Consider the following 18,843-nt stretch of genomic DNA (forward strand, 5'->3'; position numbering starts at 1 on the left):
CTTGGAAAGAATCCAACTCTCTCTAAGCACCAAGGAGCCCTGTGTCCCAGTGACATCCTGCTGCCTCCTTACGTGTGGTGCTGTGAGGAGAGGTGAGGAGGAGATGGCAGTAGAAGAACGAGCAGCAGGTCGAGCTGGGCTGGAGGGAGGCAGGGACCGGGGGCTCTGAGATCCATCGCTGTCACTGCCATGGCTGCTGGGTGGAGTTGGAGGCATCTGCACCAGGTCATCTACTGAGAAATAAGGAGATCAAGTCAATGGCCGTCATGTCATCCTGGTGGTACAGAAACAGGACCCTGAGTAGCAACAGGAAAAAGCACTGCCATAACACAGGAAAGGAGAGGGTGATGACTCTGATAAGACAGGCTGGGTCTGAGAACAACGCTGGACTGAGCACTGCCCAAGACAGAGGCGAGGCTGACCTCAAATGTGCTAACTAGGAACTGCAGGAGTCAGACAGCTGGCAGGGTCTTTGCCAAGACAGTGAGGGTATTTACAAAGCAGTAAGGTACGCTGGTGTCAACCAAAACGGTGTACAAAGCCCTTGATGTTTTGCTCCATAGCCTGTTCACAAGTACAGGAAAATCTGTGAGAGAAAAGCTCCTCCAAAAGCACTGCAGAGCTCACACACTTGCCAGTACACTTGATCCAAAGGGGCTCTGATCACTCAGTTGGTTTCCAGCGCTTGAAAACTGTCCCCACTTTGTACTGGAGAGCCCTGGGGGCCTTAACGAGGTGGGAATCTGCCTAAGGAATGTCTCTCTGTGGCAGTGGGAGTTCCTATAGTGCTTTCATTTGTGCATCGGCAGATTTTCAGATGCTTGGGTTTCTTTCAAATTAAACTGGATCCTGAATTTCCTGACTTTCAGATGGTTGTTTTTGGATAACACTACAGCCTCTCTGAGGATTTTAAAGGCACTCTTGCTGAAGTAGCCTGTTTTCCCTGGGAGTCCCCGATGAACAATTCTGTGCGTGGCTGCTGATCCAGACACTGATCTGAGTTGGAACAGTGCAGCACTCACTCCTCTATTGGTCTGTGCCCCAGTGCTACCTTGTGTGCATGGCTCTGCCCTCAGGTGTTGTCTTTCCTCCCTGTATAGTAATGATCTATATCTGAGTAATATAGAGGGATGTAAGTCAACCAGCAAATTCTATCTTCTTACCTGCAGGCACATTTAGAAACTGGTTCACCTCTTTGGGTTCAGCTTTGATCACAGGTGCTGGAGTCATTTCTATGGGAGTCTGTGGAAAAGAAGCAGAAAGAGCTCTTGGGCGCTGCCACCTCTCTGCCCAGAGGGTTCCCACCAGTCCTGTTCATAGCTGCTCCTTCCCTGCTCTCTGGCCTGCCCCATCTCACAGGTCTGCCCCAAAGCAGCCTCTCACCACCCATAACAGAAACCAAGAGTCCAAATATAAGCCCCCTGAAGTCTATGTCACTGGGCACACAGAGTGCAAACACGTTTGCAGAGGAAGAGGCAGTGGCAGATGCTGCCAAGCAATGCACTAAGTACCTCCAAAAGGGAGATGACTTTTATCCTGGGTAATTCTTCCCTTGTTAGACCCAGACAGAACCAACCTATGCATTACCATGGGAAGTCCCTCTTCGATCTGCCTTCATTAGAAATGGGAGTGTAGAGGTTATACAGAACCAGAAACAGAACAACCCCCTGTCCTGCTCACATCATTTTCACCAGGGCTGCTGGGCAGCTGTTTCCAATCAGAGGGGGCTGAGAGTTAAATAAAGAGTAGATTTATTCCCATCTGGGCTACGCTGCCCCTCAGATCCCTGGCTCACCAGCCCCTAGCCCACTATCGGCTGGGGGAGTTTTTACACTAAACAGACACATTGTAAACTCCTCCAGACTGTAAACACAGCTGAGAGAGCACTATGGTATGGCTGCTGAGCACACACAGCAGAGCTTTGAGGGCACAGCAAGTTCAAGCTGTGTAAATAATGGAGGAAGCTTGCGCACAGTTTTGGCTGGAAGTACCCATTTGTTTTGGATGGTTGTTTAAATGGGAAGATCCTCAGCATGAGTGAAAAAAGGAAGTGAACCCCAGAGATGCTCTGCTGTTACCTACTGAGCTGCTACAAGATCGCCAAGGTCTGTGTGAGACTGGTCAGACTTTCCCATCCAACATGGCTGGACTCAAGGCCAGCTGAACTGAGCCTCCAACTCACACCCACATTCCAGTGGCATAAGTGAGCCTCTTTCAAACAAACGGACTTCTTAAGAACTTAGATATGACCAAAAGACTTGGTCCCTTGTTACTTAGAAATAATAATTCCTGCTGCTTCATAGGAAGAAGCAAGCAGGACCTGGAGTGGGACCTCCATTTCCAGTGAACAGCTGAGAAAAGTGAGAGGCTGTATGGTAAGCCTGAGGCCATGAAAAAGGCAGTGGCAGAGTGGGGGTCTATTCTCAGGAATAGTGAGGTCACTGGCAACACATTAGTTGACACTGTTCTCTGAAAAATGCAAATAAGCCAAGAGTGACTATAGGAATACTGGCAGAATGAGGGGACAGGCCTCTAGCACATGCAAGCTTTAAAGCCTTTGGCCTTTGTGCCAAGGAAACATGCCTGTATTTAACCAAGATTGTAAAGCCTCCATTGCTGGACAAAACCCTCCTTCCACCATTTCCTCTGGAAGGATAAGTTGTCTTGTAGCTTTGCTGCCGGAATCAAGGACATGGTTCTAGGAGTGCTCATCAGGAGTGCTGCTCCTCTGCCTGCCGTTTCAAGAGAAGAACGACAAATATGCAGTATCTGGGCTTTGTATCACCTTCTCCTGTCTGTCCAGTGGCTAAATCGCCTAGCAGGACCCTGCAGTCACATGGCTGGGTCTGCATCACCACAGTTGCTGCTGTGTGAGAGCCCAGGTTCCCGATGGATCTTAGATGGGCTCACCTCCTCGGGGACTGGCAGTCTCTGCAGAGGGTTGAGGTTCAGCACTGGTATGGAGCTGGCAGCTAGCTGGGACTCAGGCAGGTCTAGAGCCAGGTTCTGTTCCTGTTTCACCATGATGGAGCAGAGCTTGGGCCCCAGCGACCACACTCCATTCTCCAGCTCTGAAACATGCACAACGTGAGAGTCAAACTCAAGCAAGAACAGGACAAGAAAAAAAAAAAGTCACGCAGACAGCTTCTCCCCGTCTGGGGAGGCTGCCTTTCCAAGTTTAGCACTGTCACCACACAAGCATGTGCAGGCCCACAACACAGAGTACAAAAGAGAATGAACCCCCAGCGTGCAGGGAGCAGACAGGACAGAGCTAGAGGGATTGTGGCTCTGCTCTGCTCTGACTGTGCAGCCTGAGTGCTGGAGGACAGCTGCAGGGTTTCTTCCCTCAGTGATGTCTCAGTCTCATCCTCTGGAGCTTATTTTTATTTAGAGCTCCAGGAGAGGAGGATGCTGGGCTGTTGCTCCTTAGGCAGCATGGCCAGTATAACATTGCTGCCAGGTGCGTTACCAAGAAGAGCACCATCTCTGTGCTAAAGAGCCGGTGAGAGGGCAAGCACAATGACAGTGAAAGGCTGACAGTGCTGCTTTGGCCTCCCACCGATGTTATGGCAAGTACCTAAGCTTTGTTGCACGACAGCAGACGAGGGAGGTCCATTTCTGTGGAAGGAAGTCCAATGTGGCACCTACTTGTGAGGCTGCTCCTATGGCTGCTCCCCTCAGTGTCACCTCTGAGGCTCCCTCCTCCACTCCATGCTGCTCAGGAGGACTGCTGCCTACAGCCATGCTCTGCTGCCATCGCTGGCAGGGCCAGAAGCAGCAGCAAGGGAAAGGAAGTGTCTGAAGAGAACTGAATGATGCTATGTGGGCATGCTCCCCTTGCTCCCCGCCTGCTCTGTCTCATGCACATCTGTGGTGTAAGCCTGGCTTGTCACTGGAAGTAGAGATCCCAGGAGCTGGGATTCAGGTAGTGGTGGATAAACTGCAGCTCAGATGGGAAAAAAACCTGCTAGGCAGGGGAGCTGCCTGGGCTCTGCTCTGAAGTTTTGGTCCCCTCATTGCTCTTCAAACACCCCAGCCTGCCAAAAAGCTACTCCTAGCTGGCCTGGAGCCTGCATCCTCCTCCCTAATCCTCCTCCCTTCCCTTCCTCTTTTTATCTGACAACCAAAAATGCATTTGGCTTGACACAGGACAAGCTATTGGTAAGTGTGTCACCAGACAGTGCCCCAGTTGGCTCAACATGAGGCCACAGTTGGGCTTACTCCCCAACCCCTCTGCCCTGCTCTCTGCATACAGCACCCACAGACCCAGGGGTTGCCCAGCTGTCTGCTGCTCAAAGCACCTCTGCAATGAAGGTCTCAGTCTAGAAGATGTCCTGGCAAGAGAAGAGGGAGAGAAAGGTCCCTCTCAGCTCCAGAAAAGCCTGCACAAAAAAAGAGTAAAAGCAAGCAGCTGTCTGTGTGGGAGCTGCGATCTGAACTAAAAGGTAGCTTAATCATCGTCTTTGCCCAACTCAGTCTCTGTTGCCCTCACGAGAGGACGGGGCAGAATCCTGCCTCTGGTTTTTGCTTGGACAGAGTGGTGTTTAAGCTTGTGCAAGAATTGTATTGCCCTTGTTGCCCTTGCCAATGGAATATGTTGTCTTCCTGTCTTTGGTCTAGCACCTCTTATTTTGCTGCCTAGATAGGTCTCTAGCAGAAGCTCATTCCTTCCAGCTCCCTGTGTGACTGGACATCTTCAAGCACAGACATGAGTTCATGTGGCTGTGCTGTGTGCATACTGGATTGCTTCCTAGAACTTCCCACAATGCAGTGGAGCCGACTCATCAGGCAGCGTCTCAGGCAGGGGTGCACTGCACAGCCATGACAACAGAGAGGCTGCTGAGCAGGCACAGACTAAACTGCGTTTTCTCTGTCCTGCTAAGGACACCAAACCCGCAGCTGGTAGTGAAGTCCCGGTTACCCCTGGTATGCTGACAAGCCCTTTCTGATGGAAGGAGGCAAGGTGTTACACAACCACAAGTGTTTGCAGCCAAAAACTTGTATTGACTTCTTCTGCCTGATCACAGCCTGTCACAAAGATGACAGACCTTGAGAGGTCTTCCAGTCTACCCCGCTGCTCTAGGCAAGTCCAACTAAACCTGTGTCAGTCCTGACAGATGTTTGTCTGATTTGATCTTACTCCTCTGGAAAGTGATGAAGAGTCCCCAGCTTCCCCCATTAAAACTCTTCTATGGTTTCACTATGCCCACTGTGGGAACATTTTCTCTACTGGCTAACCTGAAGTTGCCTGACTGTGATTTTAATCCTTATCTTCCTCATCCTCCCTTTCTGTTGCAAAGCTCTGCACTTCTCTTCTTCTCAGAGGCATGGGGCATCCTCTGTCTGGGAGGGCTGCTGCTGAAGTAAGTTACCAGACAAGGGAGAGCAGACCACCAAGGGCTCTCCCCATTCAGACTTGACTCAGTGGGAGAGCAGCCCCCAGTGCTGTGAATCCAGACAGTCCAAGGAGCAGACACCCAAATAAGTATGTGCTGTGCTCCCATTTCCTGTCTACATTCTGACCCTGCTCTCTTTCCCACCCTCTGAGATTTATCTGGGGAGTGATTGGGTTACAGAATCAGAAACACATAAGCCATTGGGGGGTCAATGGGGGACTAAGGAGGCATTTTGTGTGGACACATCTATGTTCTGCTGCCTGAGAGGATGTTTCAGAGGTATGGCCCGTCTGTAACCACTGCAGATTTCACTGTATGTTGTTGGGTGAGGCATGCCAGGAAGCTCATCCTCTGCTCTTGGTGCTCTGTACCTAATGGCAAGAAGTACAGCTGACAGATATCATCGGTAGCTGCCCTGGGCTGAGGAGGTGAGGCAAAGAGCAGTGAGGAAGCAGCACGTGTAGAGGGGTGGGGGCACTAGCCTGAGGCTGGTCCAGCACCCGCTGTTCTGCACAACCCTGGCTTCCCCTGCTCTTGGCATCGAATCACACCCTGCAGTACTGAGGGCTAGCACTGAGAACTGAAGCAGCCAGTCTGTATGCGCAAACCATCTGGAAAGCAAACTCCACTGATAAGCAGGGTCACAATGCACCCAGTGGCTTGCCCTAGCTGACCTGTGTTAGTAGGAACCATGTGGGAAGGGGCAGGATTGGAAGTGTTTTGGAGATCTGCAGAAAAGCTGGGAGAAAGCACATAAATAGCAAGCCTCAGTCAGCTCCAAGCCTAGACAGAGCCTGGGCATTCCTGAGGAGCTTTGCAGACTAAGCAGAGCTTGCTTAATGTTAAAGAAAAGCCATTCCTGGGTAATTAATTTGAAGTGAGTGTCTAAAAGGACCAAGACTGGATGGAGCTGTGCCAGAAGGACTGCACAGTGTTGCAAATACTGGACCTGACTCAGGGCTACACTAGAATATGACTCACACCCAATTACGAGCCAAGATAGCCCTGGAAAGATGGGTTGAATTATCCTGCTGCAAGACTGGGGTATATATATATTTACAGATATATACTCCTCTACCTGCCACATTAGTGTTAGGCCCTACTCCCTGTATAGAGGTGATCTACACCCTCTGAGAGCAAGTGCCCGGTCCATCTCAAGCTCTCCTAGGTTATGTGCTGTACACCCTGTGCTGGCCTCTGCCCAAGGATCAGTGTTACACTCCAGTCAGAGGAGTGACAGTCTTGCCTTGGAGACACTGCAGCTGAAGCAGGGGCATGTCCAGACACAGAAGAGAGGAGCAGAAGTGGTGACAAGTGTCTCAGAGAGGAGTCCCTGAGGTAGCTTCATGCAGGCAGACTTCATTTCCCTGCTTTCTACAAACTCATGCTTTTTGCTTCTCATTCCAAGCCTCATCTCCTCCTATTCATTTGCAGGGGCAAAATAAAGATGTTTATGCGCTCATGCTCGTTTGGTTTTTTAGTCGCCTGGTTGCCTGTTTGGGCTGAGTGCCCTCCAAGACTGTACTTGGGTTAAAGCTAAGGAAAAAGAAGTGCAAATGGAAAGCTTTTTTGATACTAAGGCAGAGCCTGCTTGACCTGCCATGAGCCTCTCTCCCAGCACCTCTCTGAGTGGTCCCTAAGGAATGTGGCACTGACGGCTGCGCCCTTCACAGGGACCAAAGAGGCAGCAGAGGCCAGCTCATCTCCTCCTGCCTTGGCGTTTGAACCAAAGAGTTGGGATCATTCCTGGCCATGAGAGGGAAGCCTCCATCCCAGGTCTCACTCTCACTCAAAGGAATTGCTTTCTTCTGTGTATGCTGAGCCTGTGCCACTGCTTTTTCAGGCAGCCTGGTGTCCATCAGCTGTTGGGACACCCACACAGTCCCGCAAATTACAGGACTCTTTGCAAGGATGGCTCTAAAAATATCCAGCCATCATAAATTATCCAGAAATGAATTGTTTTAAAAATAGGTTTTGAAATGACTGTTCCTCTCTGTCTCTTGCTAAAAGATCTGCCGGTAAAGAAGCCACTTAGCTTTCCACATGTACCAGCACTGGTTGCAGCCAGAGACTCATGCTTCCTATATTCAAGCCAAAACCCTGCTGCTTGATGCCAAAACAGACCTGGATCTAGGGCATCCACACCCAGGTTTGCAGGGTCCTAAAGAGACATTGCCTCTCCTATTGCTTGCCAGAAGCTGGCAGTGCACTGAACCACAACCCATTATCATCCTCGTAAATAACAGTTAGCCTGGCAAAGGAGCAATGTGACTGTCAGAGCACAAACTGAAGGAAAAAATGTAGGCTGTGTTTGACAATGGCAGATCAAATTCTTCCCTGGATTAGCCATGCGCAAGCCCAGGGACTAGCCAGTTTTTCCTTATATATGGAAGCGGGCCAGAGCCTCTGCTAACAGATGTGCCCGAAGCAGTGCAGTGCACACGTCTCATGCTCACCGTTAGCATTATCTTCAGTCTTGACAGGCACAAGAGGGCTCTGGGGAGCAGAGTCTCCACTGAGGGAGTAGCTGTGCTCTGCCTGGATGCCTGGAGTGGGTGGATCCAGGTCCATGTCCAGCAGTGGGTTCTTCTCAGCCAGTACTGGGTCATCGAAGAAACTGCTGAAGAGGTCATTGGAGAAATCCTCCATGTTGTCAGAGAAGTGATCCAGGTTCTCTGAGAAATGCTGAAGGAAGACAAAGGGAGGGAAAGCATTACTGTCAACTCCAAGAAGGATCCAAGAGACATCCTCTGCACTGAGAGCCAAACCTCAGCAACAGCCCTTTTTGGATGGGAAAAAGCAGTTCCTATCCCTTGCCTGCATCAGCTTGATAAAAACACTTTGAATTAAGATAGAAAGGGCCATGGTGCTGTACATCTTCTCTGCCTGTTTATCTATGCCACAAACACTCATGAAACTCTTCTATATTCTCACATCCCCCCTTCCTCTGTGGTTACCTATCTTCAAATTCCCAGCATCATCTCACTGTGACAACAAGCTGAATAGAGCACAAGGCAAGAAGCCTCTGTGATGACAAAATGCAAGTATGGCAGAAAATCATGGTCTTCAGCACCTGTCCTTGGTGACAGACACTTTCTCATGTTCTCTGCCAGCAGCAATAGGCACTCTGATGCCCCAGAGAACATCAACCCAGCTGCTGATTTCTATCACAAGAAAAAAAGATCAGTTGGATCAACATAACAGGAAGGCCCCCTGTTGTATTTAATTTCCTCTGGGATTTCACAGCCCCTCTGTGGACCATATGAGGCTGTCCTCCAGCCAGATAATGCCTGTGAAATTCGGCTCCCCAATGAAGTTTAAACACTACAGATGGGCTGTTAACAACAAACAATCATTCCACTAATCATTCCAGTAACAGTCAGTAAATATGGCCAGTGCAGAGTCAGGCTCCTGATGCTACAGGGAACCTGTTTCCTTTGAGGCATATCCTCCTATTCAGCAGTCAAATCACTAACTTTTCCATTTGCTACAACAAAGCATTGGTTGGGCAGGGAGAAAAATTATGGTTGCCAAACACCAGCTGAAAAATTATCCCATTTGCTGGCAGATTGAGGCTTCTGGCTCAGGGAGAGGAAAGAAAAGACAGATACATTCAAGTGACTGTATTACACAGACGGAACTGTGTAACTTAAATGAACTGAAGAGAGCTCAGCAGAGTCAGACTGGGTCCCCCCCGCCTGGAAAAGCATCTGGGTGGGCAGAAAGGCATTGAAAGCAGCATATTGAAATACCAAGAGCAACAGGGTATGGATGAGAGAGCGGGAGAGAGCACACAGGTCCTAGAGTGGAGACATAAATGCCAATGAATTCCAGTGTGAGAGCTGAGCTCAGGAAAGAGCCCGGCTCCTAGAGGAGCTGCTTTCTTTCCCCAGCGCTCAGACCAAAGGAGGAGTTGGCCAGAGGACCCCGGATGCCGGATCCTGCAGGTTCCTGCTCCTACAGGAAGGTATATTTGTTTTACCTGAGCACAGTATCACTCTGTCAACATTATGTTGGCTGTCAGAGGATTGGGGTGGAGGCTGGGGAGTGCAGTAGGCTCCAGCTGAACAGCCCCATGCTTCCCACCAAGTGGGGGAGGGAGATGGTGAGCTGCAGCCACCTCCAACATGTCAGTCCCCTTCACCCTCCAACATCATCCCTCAGCCACTCAATTTAAAAACTCAGATGTCCACAGAGCATGCTGGAAATAAGGGGGAGTCCTGCCATCTGCATTCTACCTGACACGAGGAGGTTTCCCTCCCTTCACGTCCCTCCCATTTGTCTGTTCTTCCACTGCCTGGAGTGACAGCCCACCACACCACCATCCAAGGCTCCCCTGGGAGGGCAGACGCTGCATGTGCAGGTAAGGTGGAGAAGGCACACACATGCTAAATCCCAGTGTTGAGGCCCTCCCTGGGCTGTCTGGGCTGAAGTTTTCTCCACTTGTTCCCATACCGGAAGCAGAATTGGCAGGGTAGCTTGGTAAAATCTACCCAGCCATTTCCAAGTTGCCTAGAAGCATTTCTGCACTTGAATCAAGCAACAGAAAACACCTCCCATCTGTGCCGAGCATAACCATTCTTCAGAGGGAGCTGAGTCAGCAGATGGAACTGGGTTAGATATTTATCTAAAAAACACTGTAAAGCCAGGTTTTGTCCTATCCTACAGCACGGAGGGGTAAAGGGTCCAGAGTCCTGAGCATTAACCCCAGAGAGTGCTTGCTCATATAGCAGCTGTTCTTTGTCTTGCTTTCTCTAAACAACCCAGGCAAACACAGGATATGAACACAACAGCCTTATGGTAAGGGTGAGAACATAACCACAGAAGAGTGAAGGGATTCAGAGTTCTGGCTGCCAACGCACCACGACAGCACAGTAGAATCAGGATCCAACAAGAACCACTCAAATCATATATATTGTTGGAACCATCAAAACTAGAATCACTGTGTAACTCTGGAAAAGAGGCAGAGCTAGAGCTGCAGGGAGAGCTGTTGGCGACTCTGCCACATGCTTCAAATTTCTTTCACAACTGTGCATTAACAAAGGCAGAGGTGGGACTTAAGAAGATGGACTTATGCAGTAGTTCCACAAGCTCTTTTAAGCGGTATCCCACCCACACCTGGAACAAGGATCTCTTGGTCAATCAACAGTCTTCCTACTGTAGGACAAACCTACCTGAAGGGAAGAGGTGAAGGTGTGCCTCTGGTTTTATTCTAAAGCCAAAAAATCTCCCCAGCGGTGGCTATGGGGTGAGAGATGTGTAAAGAGTGCAAGAGTTTGAGTATCTGAGCCTTAATAAGGGCATCAACAGTGGCAGGAGTAATTGCAGATTTCTGGTTCTTCTTTTAGACACCACACAGCAGGCTTGCTGGAGGACCTCGCTACTTGGAAGGGAGGAGGAAGGCAACACTGTTCTCCCAGACATGCAGGAGTTCATGCCCCCAGGAGACCATTCTCCTGAGAGACAGAGACCTACTGCACAATACGGAAAACGGAGGGTGATAAGCAGAGAAGGAAACTCACATCTTCCCTGGGAATCCAGCAATGTTGGGGCACGTACCCCTCTCTGTGCTGCTGGGTCTTTATTATCAAAGGGTGCACCAAGGATCAGACCCCCTCAAAGAGGGAGAGCATGTAGAGGTGTCACAGAGCTGGAGCTTGCTATTTTAGCCATCAAAGAAGGTGGCAAGAGGCAGAGGAAAGCAGAAGAAGGAAGGGTAAAGCAAACAAAGATAACGACATGGCTTTGTAGCTGGCTATATCCACGAGAGAAGCTACAGGACAAGCAGGAAGCTAAGCCACCACGTCCCAGGAAGACTGCTGTGTCTCTTGGGTTGGTTCTGTTCTCACCTGATGCCAACAGGTATTATTAACTTTAGATTTCTGATTTGTAAAGACAGCCATGCATGCAACCACATTGCTAACAGGAAAAAGTGTCCTCTTGTCCAGATCCAGCTGTGATGGGCATAGTGAGGAGCAGTGCGGAGCTTATTTTGGATAGATGCCATCAAAACTGCTGCTAATTAGTTTAGATGGAGCCTGCCAACCTGGAACATGCAAACTCTGTCCCACCCAAGCCTTGCTGGGGGAGCTGCACCTATCCAGCAAAACTCAGAGAAGGTTTCAGCCATACTTTTCCTTAATGTGTGTGAGACAGAAGGCTCCAGGGAACTGCAGGTCCCAGGATACAGTGTCTCAGGGCTGTGTGGATCATGGCAGAGCATGAAACAGAGCACCTGAGTGATTAACAGAAGCAGGTTTATCACCTGACCGAATGGATGGGTAGCTTTATCCTGGCTGGAAAGTCACATGTCAAAGGAGGTCCTGGGCAGCCACTAGCCCTCCCTTCCCACCCAGATAGGGGCCAGCACAGCTAAAGGCTTTTACTGCCACTAAATGAACAAACTGTGCTGGGCTTTGGGGAGAGTCTTGCTGATGTTGTGGCAGCAAAGATCTCGGCAGACCGGAGGCACATGTTGGTGGAAGGTCCAAGAAACAGTCCACAGGACTTGGTCGTGAATGAAGGTGGGATGGACAGACACACAAACAAGAGCAGGCTCATCCTCTCACAGCCTCCTCAAGGCTTAAGACTGTCTCCTCAAGAGCACCTTCCATCCAGGCTGAGATAAGTCAGCTCCCACTCCTCAGAGAACTGGCCAAGAATCTCTGATTGTGACAGTGAAGGACTCTGCAACTCTGCTGAGATTCTCCTTTAAGATATCTCAAGTAGCTTTCACGCAGATGGCTCTGGCTTGAGCAAGGGGGACCAGTCAACTGGGAAACGTGATCCTTACCATCCTGGCCCAGAGGGAGCGGGTGTGAAGTGTACTGGGGGAAAACAGCTTCCAGATGGGATACGAAGCTCACAGCACAGTCTCATTTTGCATTATTCGCTCCTGCTATCTCCCCCTCCCTTTCACACCCTCCTTCCTTCTCCTTCTAACTATGCTCCAAAGCCAAGAAATAGCACGAGATGTGTTTCCAAAGCTGTATTACCAGTGAGCGGTCAGGGAGGGGGCAGCCAAGGGACAGAAACGCAATGGTGAGGATGTGCTGGATTCCCTGATTCAAGCCCGATTTCTGGCTGCCCATCCCCCTACCACAGTTCTGGGAGGATGGGGAGGCAGCACCCAAAGGGGACAAGCCAGCGTGTGCAGGTACAGCGAGGCAATGACCACTGCATCTCCAGGCCCAACAGAGTGTCTTAAGCTGCTCCAGTGCAACAGGAGAATCTGCTCGAGCTGAGGCCACCTCAGCCACAGGGAGAGAGTGCGAATCTGTCAGCTGCTGGCTCCTGCTCCCTCCCACTCCTGGTGACCGACATAGGCACTGACTCTTCCAAACATATTTCCACCACATGTTTTCATCCTGACCTCATGCTTAGGGTTGTCTAAATAGCACACTGTATGTGCGTGCGTGCATTTCTCATTTGAACACCCTTTCCTGTTGTACAACCGTTATCTTGGGAGCTAATGTAAGGCATCCAGACATCCAGATGCAAGCTCTCTATTTCCCGCCACCCGGAACTGGTGTTAGACCTCTGGTAGCCCCAAGCAAAGACTGAGGCATTAAGCCTCTTCGCCTGCCTGGTTGTGCATGGGATCCCTTAAGGTGCCACTCTTGAAGCCCAGTAGCACCATGGATGGCTGAGGAGGGGATAATTTCCTTTTCCTGGATCCACTTCTCTGTGATCACCCTGACTGCATCTGTCCCTCCTTTTCCCTTTCACGCTTCCATCCTTTGACTGTGACTTTCCTCTTCCCATCTCCAGCTGAGTTGTTTAGAGACAATCTCCCTTCAGGATCAGCCTTGTTCTCACAGCCTCCCTGCTCCCACCACAATGGTCTTGCTCCAAAGAGAAAGCAGTGAGGGGCTAATCCAGCTGGGCAGCAGCCCAGGCCCAGGAGACGAAAGGCCTTTGCAGGTTGGAGGTTCTGCTCGTGCTGGCAGGCAGTACATATGGGGAGGGGATTCTTCTGAGTTTTCTCTTTTCTTTTTGAAAGTATTTTTCCTCTTTGCTTGCCAAGATAAATCTCCTGTCCCAGCTGTGACATCTGCATTTCCCTTCTCTGCTTTCACTAAGGAATGAAGCCCCCTGCACTCCAGCTGCACAGCCGAGGTTTCCTTTATATTCCAGGAAAGAAGAGCCCATACACTCCAGACAGTCCTTCTGCTCTCCTTAAAATTTTAGACCTTATGAAAGTGAAGGTCTTGACAGCATTAACAAGATCCAGGCAGGATGGACAGATGCTGTGCAAACCTCTCCTCACAGTCTAGCCAGAGCACGGGTACCCCAAGGGGCACAAGCGATCATTCAACCACCTCCTGCCTCTCTCAAACCCCACTGGTGTCCCTCTGTCCTGACCCACACTGCTCTTGTTCTCTCCTGCCATGTACCACAGCTCCCTGCTGCTCCACGCCTGGTCCACCCAGGCCCCCCACCTGCCTGGATAGCTTACCACTGACCTGCCACCTCCTTGCTGCTCTTGCTTCCCTGCATGGCGTGGCCAAAGCCCTTCAGGCCAAACCAGGTGCAAGCTTCCCTTCAGCAGCAGGACAGCATCCTGGCCAGCAGCACCCTTTAGTCTTCCTCTGAGACTGCCGGCAATGCCCAAGTCACCCGTGATTACTTTCAGCATCGCGACCTTGGGCCCTATGGTGAACCAAACGCCTCCCTGACACCCTTCAAGTGATGGAGGGTTTGACTGAGCCTGACCTGGAACCAAGCCCAGAATTTATTGCTGTCTGTAGAATAATGCACAATGACAGAAAGAGGAGGGTTTACAGTCACTGAAAACAAGGCAGGTGGCCTGCTTTCCCACAGGCCAGCTGTGCCGTCAGCTCCCTCCCTGCAGGGACTGCAGCCCCTCAGACCAAAGATGCTACAAGCTGTTAGTCCTCGGGAGCAGCAGCCGCAGCCATGTCCCTAGTGCCTTGTGCAGACCCAGCAAGGCTCAGGCACAGCTCACTGTGGAAACCTCCTTCCACCACGCATCCGTGCCAAAGGACCTGGATTTACAATTTCCAGCACTAGGCGCCACAAGACCTAGGAGGGACGACAGAGGCTCAAGACACAATCAGGGGAAGGCAACTGAGAGAGTGGTGCCAAGGCAAGGCACTACCCTGAAGCGAGGGAGCAGCAGCAATCCAAGCCACCCAGGTCCCCGCCTGGGCCATGGGTGCCTGCAGCCACTTCACCCCGCATCAGGCAGCATAGCCTGAGACTGCGGCCGAGCCTGGCCCGGGCCCGCTGCACCTCTGAGGTGCTCTGAGGGCTCCAAGGGCTCTGAGGGCTCCGAGGGCTCTGAGGGGCTCTGAGGGTTGTGAGGGCTGTGAGGAGCTTTGAGGGCTCTGAAGGGGCTCCGAGGGCTCTGAAGGGGCTCCGAGGGCTCTGAGGGGCTCCGAGGGTTTCTGAGGGGCTTTGAAGACCTCCGAGAGCTACCAGGTCCTCTGAGGGCTCCGACGGGCGGCAGGCAGGAGCGCGGCCGCCCCCGCCCCTCCTACGCCGCCGGCGGTTAACGGTCTCCGCGGCCCGCTTCCAACGGCCAGCAGCTGCGGCCGCCCATTGGCTGAGGCAGCCGAGCGGCGGCCAATGGGAAGCGGCTGCCAGCGAGCGGCGCGAGGCGGGCGGGAGGAGTGCAGGGTTAGGACGGAGCGGCCCGCGGCCCGCCGTGGCTCACCTCACCACCGCCCGGCACCCGCGCCGCACGGCCCGGCAACCCCTCCTCATGACCGGGCAGCCCATTCTCACGGCCCGGCCCCGCTGGGCACCTGCCCCTCACGGCCCGGCACCCCCTCACGGCCCGGCACCTCCTCACAGCCGGTCACCCCCTCCTCACGGCTCGGCCCTGCCGGGCACCCCCTCCTCACGGCACGGCCCCGCCGGGCACCCTCTCCTCACAGCTCGGCCCCGCCGGGCACCCCCTCCTCACGGCTCGGCCCCGCCGGGCACCCCCTCCTCACGGCTCGGCCCCGCCGGGCACCCCCTCCTCACGGCTCGGCCCCGCCGGGCACCCCCTCCTCACGGCACGACCCCGCCGGGCACCCCCTCCTCACGGCTCGGCCCCGCCGGGCACCCTCTCCTCACGGCACGGCTGCCGCCCGGCTCTGCCACAGGGTGAGGCCGGAGGGGACGCCGAGATGGCGGGGCAGACCGGCAGGGAGAGCACCGCGGGCGGTGCCCCAGAGGAGGCCTCACCTTTGCCCCTTCATGGCTCTCCCTCATCCCGGGATGTCTCAGCGAGCACCTCAGAGGGTCCCAGCCTCTCCGGGAGACCTACCCCTTCCAGTACATACTGCTCCCACCCTCTGCAGTAAACCGCTGCGGCAGCCATAAAGGTTTTGTGGGGTTTTCCCCCCCACCCCTTCCCCCCTACAGCTCTAACAGGGGGAAAAAACAAACTCAGCTGACAGAATGGGTGATGCTGTTGAAAGCATACACACTATACCACATCAAAATTCTGTGGCTGGGATTGTAGCTTTGAAACACCCAGCTCAGAGTTCCTGAGCCTGCTTTTCACTGGGGAGGAGCCCAGGTGCAGGGCGAGTGGGCAAGATAAGTCTTTAAATGGTTTTGCCCCTGAAAGAAAAAATAAAAAGAGAGAAAAAAGCATGTGGAAAGCTGAAATCTGCCAGACTGGCTTTCCCAGTGGCCCTGAAGTAGATACTGAAGGTACCAGCTGCTGTGGTGGCAGAAGAGCCATGGACGATGGTGTACCCGTACCTGGGCTTACCGTGTTCAGCATAAACAGGATTAGCAGCCAGTGTGGGCTGTGGTAGTGTGGAGGTGCTCTGCGAGGCCAACAACTGTGGAGTAGGGCAGAGCCCAGGCCAAGGTGGTTCAAAAGACAGGTGCCATCACGGTGTGGCCACAGTGGCATGGCCATCTGTGTGCCCCCAAACCACCTGCGGGTGCCAGGGTGCAGACTGGGTATGTGCGTGCTGGGGAGGAAAGTGAAGACGTCAGCCTCTCCTAAGGCAAACCAAGCTCCACTGGCCTGGGGTAGAAAGCAGCTACAATACACAGTTTGCCTGTTGCACGAGACTCGTTGAATCTGCAGAGACAGGAGCATCTCTCCTCCCAGCAGCAGCACCCTGGAGGATAAAGAGGAATGCCTCTGCTTTCCAGCAAGCTTTTGCTGCCTGTATGCTACATATGCAACAAATGTCCCAAATTTCCTTTGACTTACAGCTAACTCCCTTGCAGCCGACTCTGATTAAAAAAAAAAAAACACATTTGGAGCAGGACTTAAACTATATGCAGAAGTGGACACAACCCTCTCTGGGTGGAACATTTAGATCAGCTGCTCTCAACCCTCATTCGGCAGAAGACTTGGGTGCTATTTCTAGGAGTCTATGAAAGGTAAATAAAAAAAGTTTGTCCTTCAAGGCCTTTCTTGAGCTCAGAGAACTGAAGACACCTGCTTACTATGAAACAAAGCTGCCTTTATTTCTGAACCATGATGGTGGCAGCTGGGCCCCGTTCAAACGGAGATGCGTGGGAGGTGTTCTCCATGGGAATGCAGGTACCCCTGGGCAAGCTGGCAGGGGTCTCTTCCTCTTCTTTGCTCCCTCCCAAGCCAAGGTCAGTACAGTCTCCAGACAGAGACTTCACAAGAGCAGTAGCTCTGAGAGAAAGAAGCTGTATCGTCATCACCACCCTCTTGTCTGAATTGGTGTTTTATGTCCTTGTGTTAACTTGGCAGCCTCAGCTGAGTTTGCAGCAGGCTCCCAGTGACACCATAACTCCACACCATGAGTGGGGGCCAGGAGTCTTTCAGCTGCTGTAGCATCAGGGCGAGGGGGTTCACATGAACTTTATCTCCTTATGTGTGAAAATATAATCCATCATCTTCAAGAAGGCCCTATCTGCTATGTTACCCCAACCCACCTCCACCCAGGCGTGCCCTTTGCAGGGCCCAAATGCATCCATCCCTTCTCAGTCCCCACAGAGGTACAGCCAGAACACAATTGGGTTTCCACAGCCATGCCCGCTGGCATGTGGCAGCTCTTCCCTGCACAACCTCAGGATGCAGCTCTGGCCCAGCCCTGGAAATCTAGAGGCAAATCTACCCGGAAACTACATGGATTTAATTATGTGTGGCATGTCTGCCTGTACAGTTTAGGGAAAAATTCTGCTTGATGGAGAGGGATGTGCCGTGTGATGAAAGGCAGCAGGCAGGGCAAACAAAAGAAAATACTGGTTTACTCTGCATGACTGTGAACTATAGTGCCATGCTGCAGTGGAGCAGCGTTACAGTATCATCAAAAGACATGAAATACAGCATGAACATTCTAATACAATCAAAAATGAATTAGAGTTGCAACCGCTCAAGTCACTCACCAATCAGTGGGATGAGGAAGCTTATTCAATAACCAAAATAAACTGGAATAAATACCGCTCCACCGCTTCTTCCATCTTTCTTGGAAGATTCTGGCCCTGCCCAATATGGGGTTGGAGCCACCACAGTTGGCAAATCTCTGCTCTTACACAGCTTGTCACCCCCATGCCATTATGGGCCTTTTTTCTACATCTTACAAGAAAGGCAATCTAAGCAACAGGACAGGCACCCTGGGAGACAGAGGAAATCTGCTTTGGGAGATAAGTGGAGAAGAAGGCATGGTCTGTATTATCTTTACAATCAGCTTCATTTGCCTCATTGAAACTGTTTCTTTTTAGTGCTCAGAGAACAAAATTGGAGATAATTCACATTTTGTCCCCTGGCAGGTCCCTGGAGACCCATAAAGAAAAGCAGGCCTTGGAAGAGGAAGATAGCTGTACTCTGTTCAAGTCCAAAAGCTGAGGCATGCAGCTAATACCAAACGTTACTGGTGGCTTTCATTCTTTGGGCCTTTGAAAAGGGCAATTACAGAGCAACTAAGTCTGGACCAGCTGATCAAGGATGTGAGAGATTTTCACCCAAAATCTTGAGCCAGTGAGAGCTGGGATTCTCTTCAGTGGCCAGGCTGGGCAAAAGCTGGGTTTTGCAACCAGCAAGACTAAATGTGGTCCCGCACCAGGACTGTTTTCAAAGCAATTCAGCTTGGAATGCAGATTTCTGACCTGCTGCCAATATCCCAGTGGAAAATCTGTGCCCTGAGCAGCAGATAGGAAATTCAACTTCAGCTCCAGTGCTGAGGGTATCATTTTCACCTCAGTGGTGGAGCTGCAGAAACCAGAGTCTCTGGAGAATGGGGAAATCCTTCCTAGCCTGCAAAGGGCAGTAACATCTTTCAGGCCATTCTTCACTACTGGGACAGCCTGGATTAACACCATCCTGGGGGAGAACAAAGGTGTGATGTTGGTGAACAAGGGTCAAAGCCCTGTGTTTCCAAAGATGAGGATGGAGATCCAACTGGTCAGAGCTAATGCAGTCACTTCAACCGTGGGATGAAAATCAAGGCCAAGGGAGAAAGGCAGCTTGTGAAAACCGTTTCCCAATACCTGT

The 18,843-nt window shown here is 51.7% G+C and overlaps 1 protein-coding gene across 2 annotated transcripts in view; it reads right to left on the reverse strand.

The window, feature by feature from the left end:
• Positions 1–18,843, reverse strand: part of CREB3L1 (cAMP responsive element binding protein 3 like 1) — a 47,192-nt gene that overhangs the window by 14,264 nt on the left and 14,085 nt on the right. Inside the window, exons 2-5 of one of the 2 annotated variants that reach the window (XM_040602330.1) lie at positions 7,853–8,081; positions 2,911–3,071; positions 1,164–1,242; positions 73–230 (exon numbers count right to left, since the gene is read on the reverse strand). In XM_040602330.1, coding sequence (XP_040458264.1) covers positions 73–230; positions 1,164–1,242; positions 2,911–3,071; positions 7,853–8,081 — 627 coding nt within the window. Of the gene's footprint in view, positions 1–72; positions 234–1,163; positions 1,243–2,910; positions 3,072–7,852; positions 8,082–18,843 lie in introns of both variants that reach the window. The other variant, XM_040602329.1, reaches the window with a different exon arrangement.

The sequence above is a fragment of the Falco naumanni genome, chromosome 7 (genome assembly GCF_017639655.2).
Source record: "Falco naumanni isolate bFalNau1 chromosome 7, bFalNau1.pat, whole genome shotgun sequence".
In the NCBI taxonomy this organism is placed as follows: Eukaryota; Metazoa; Chordata; class Aves; order Falconiformes; family Falconidae; genus Falco; species Falco naumanni.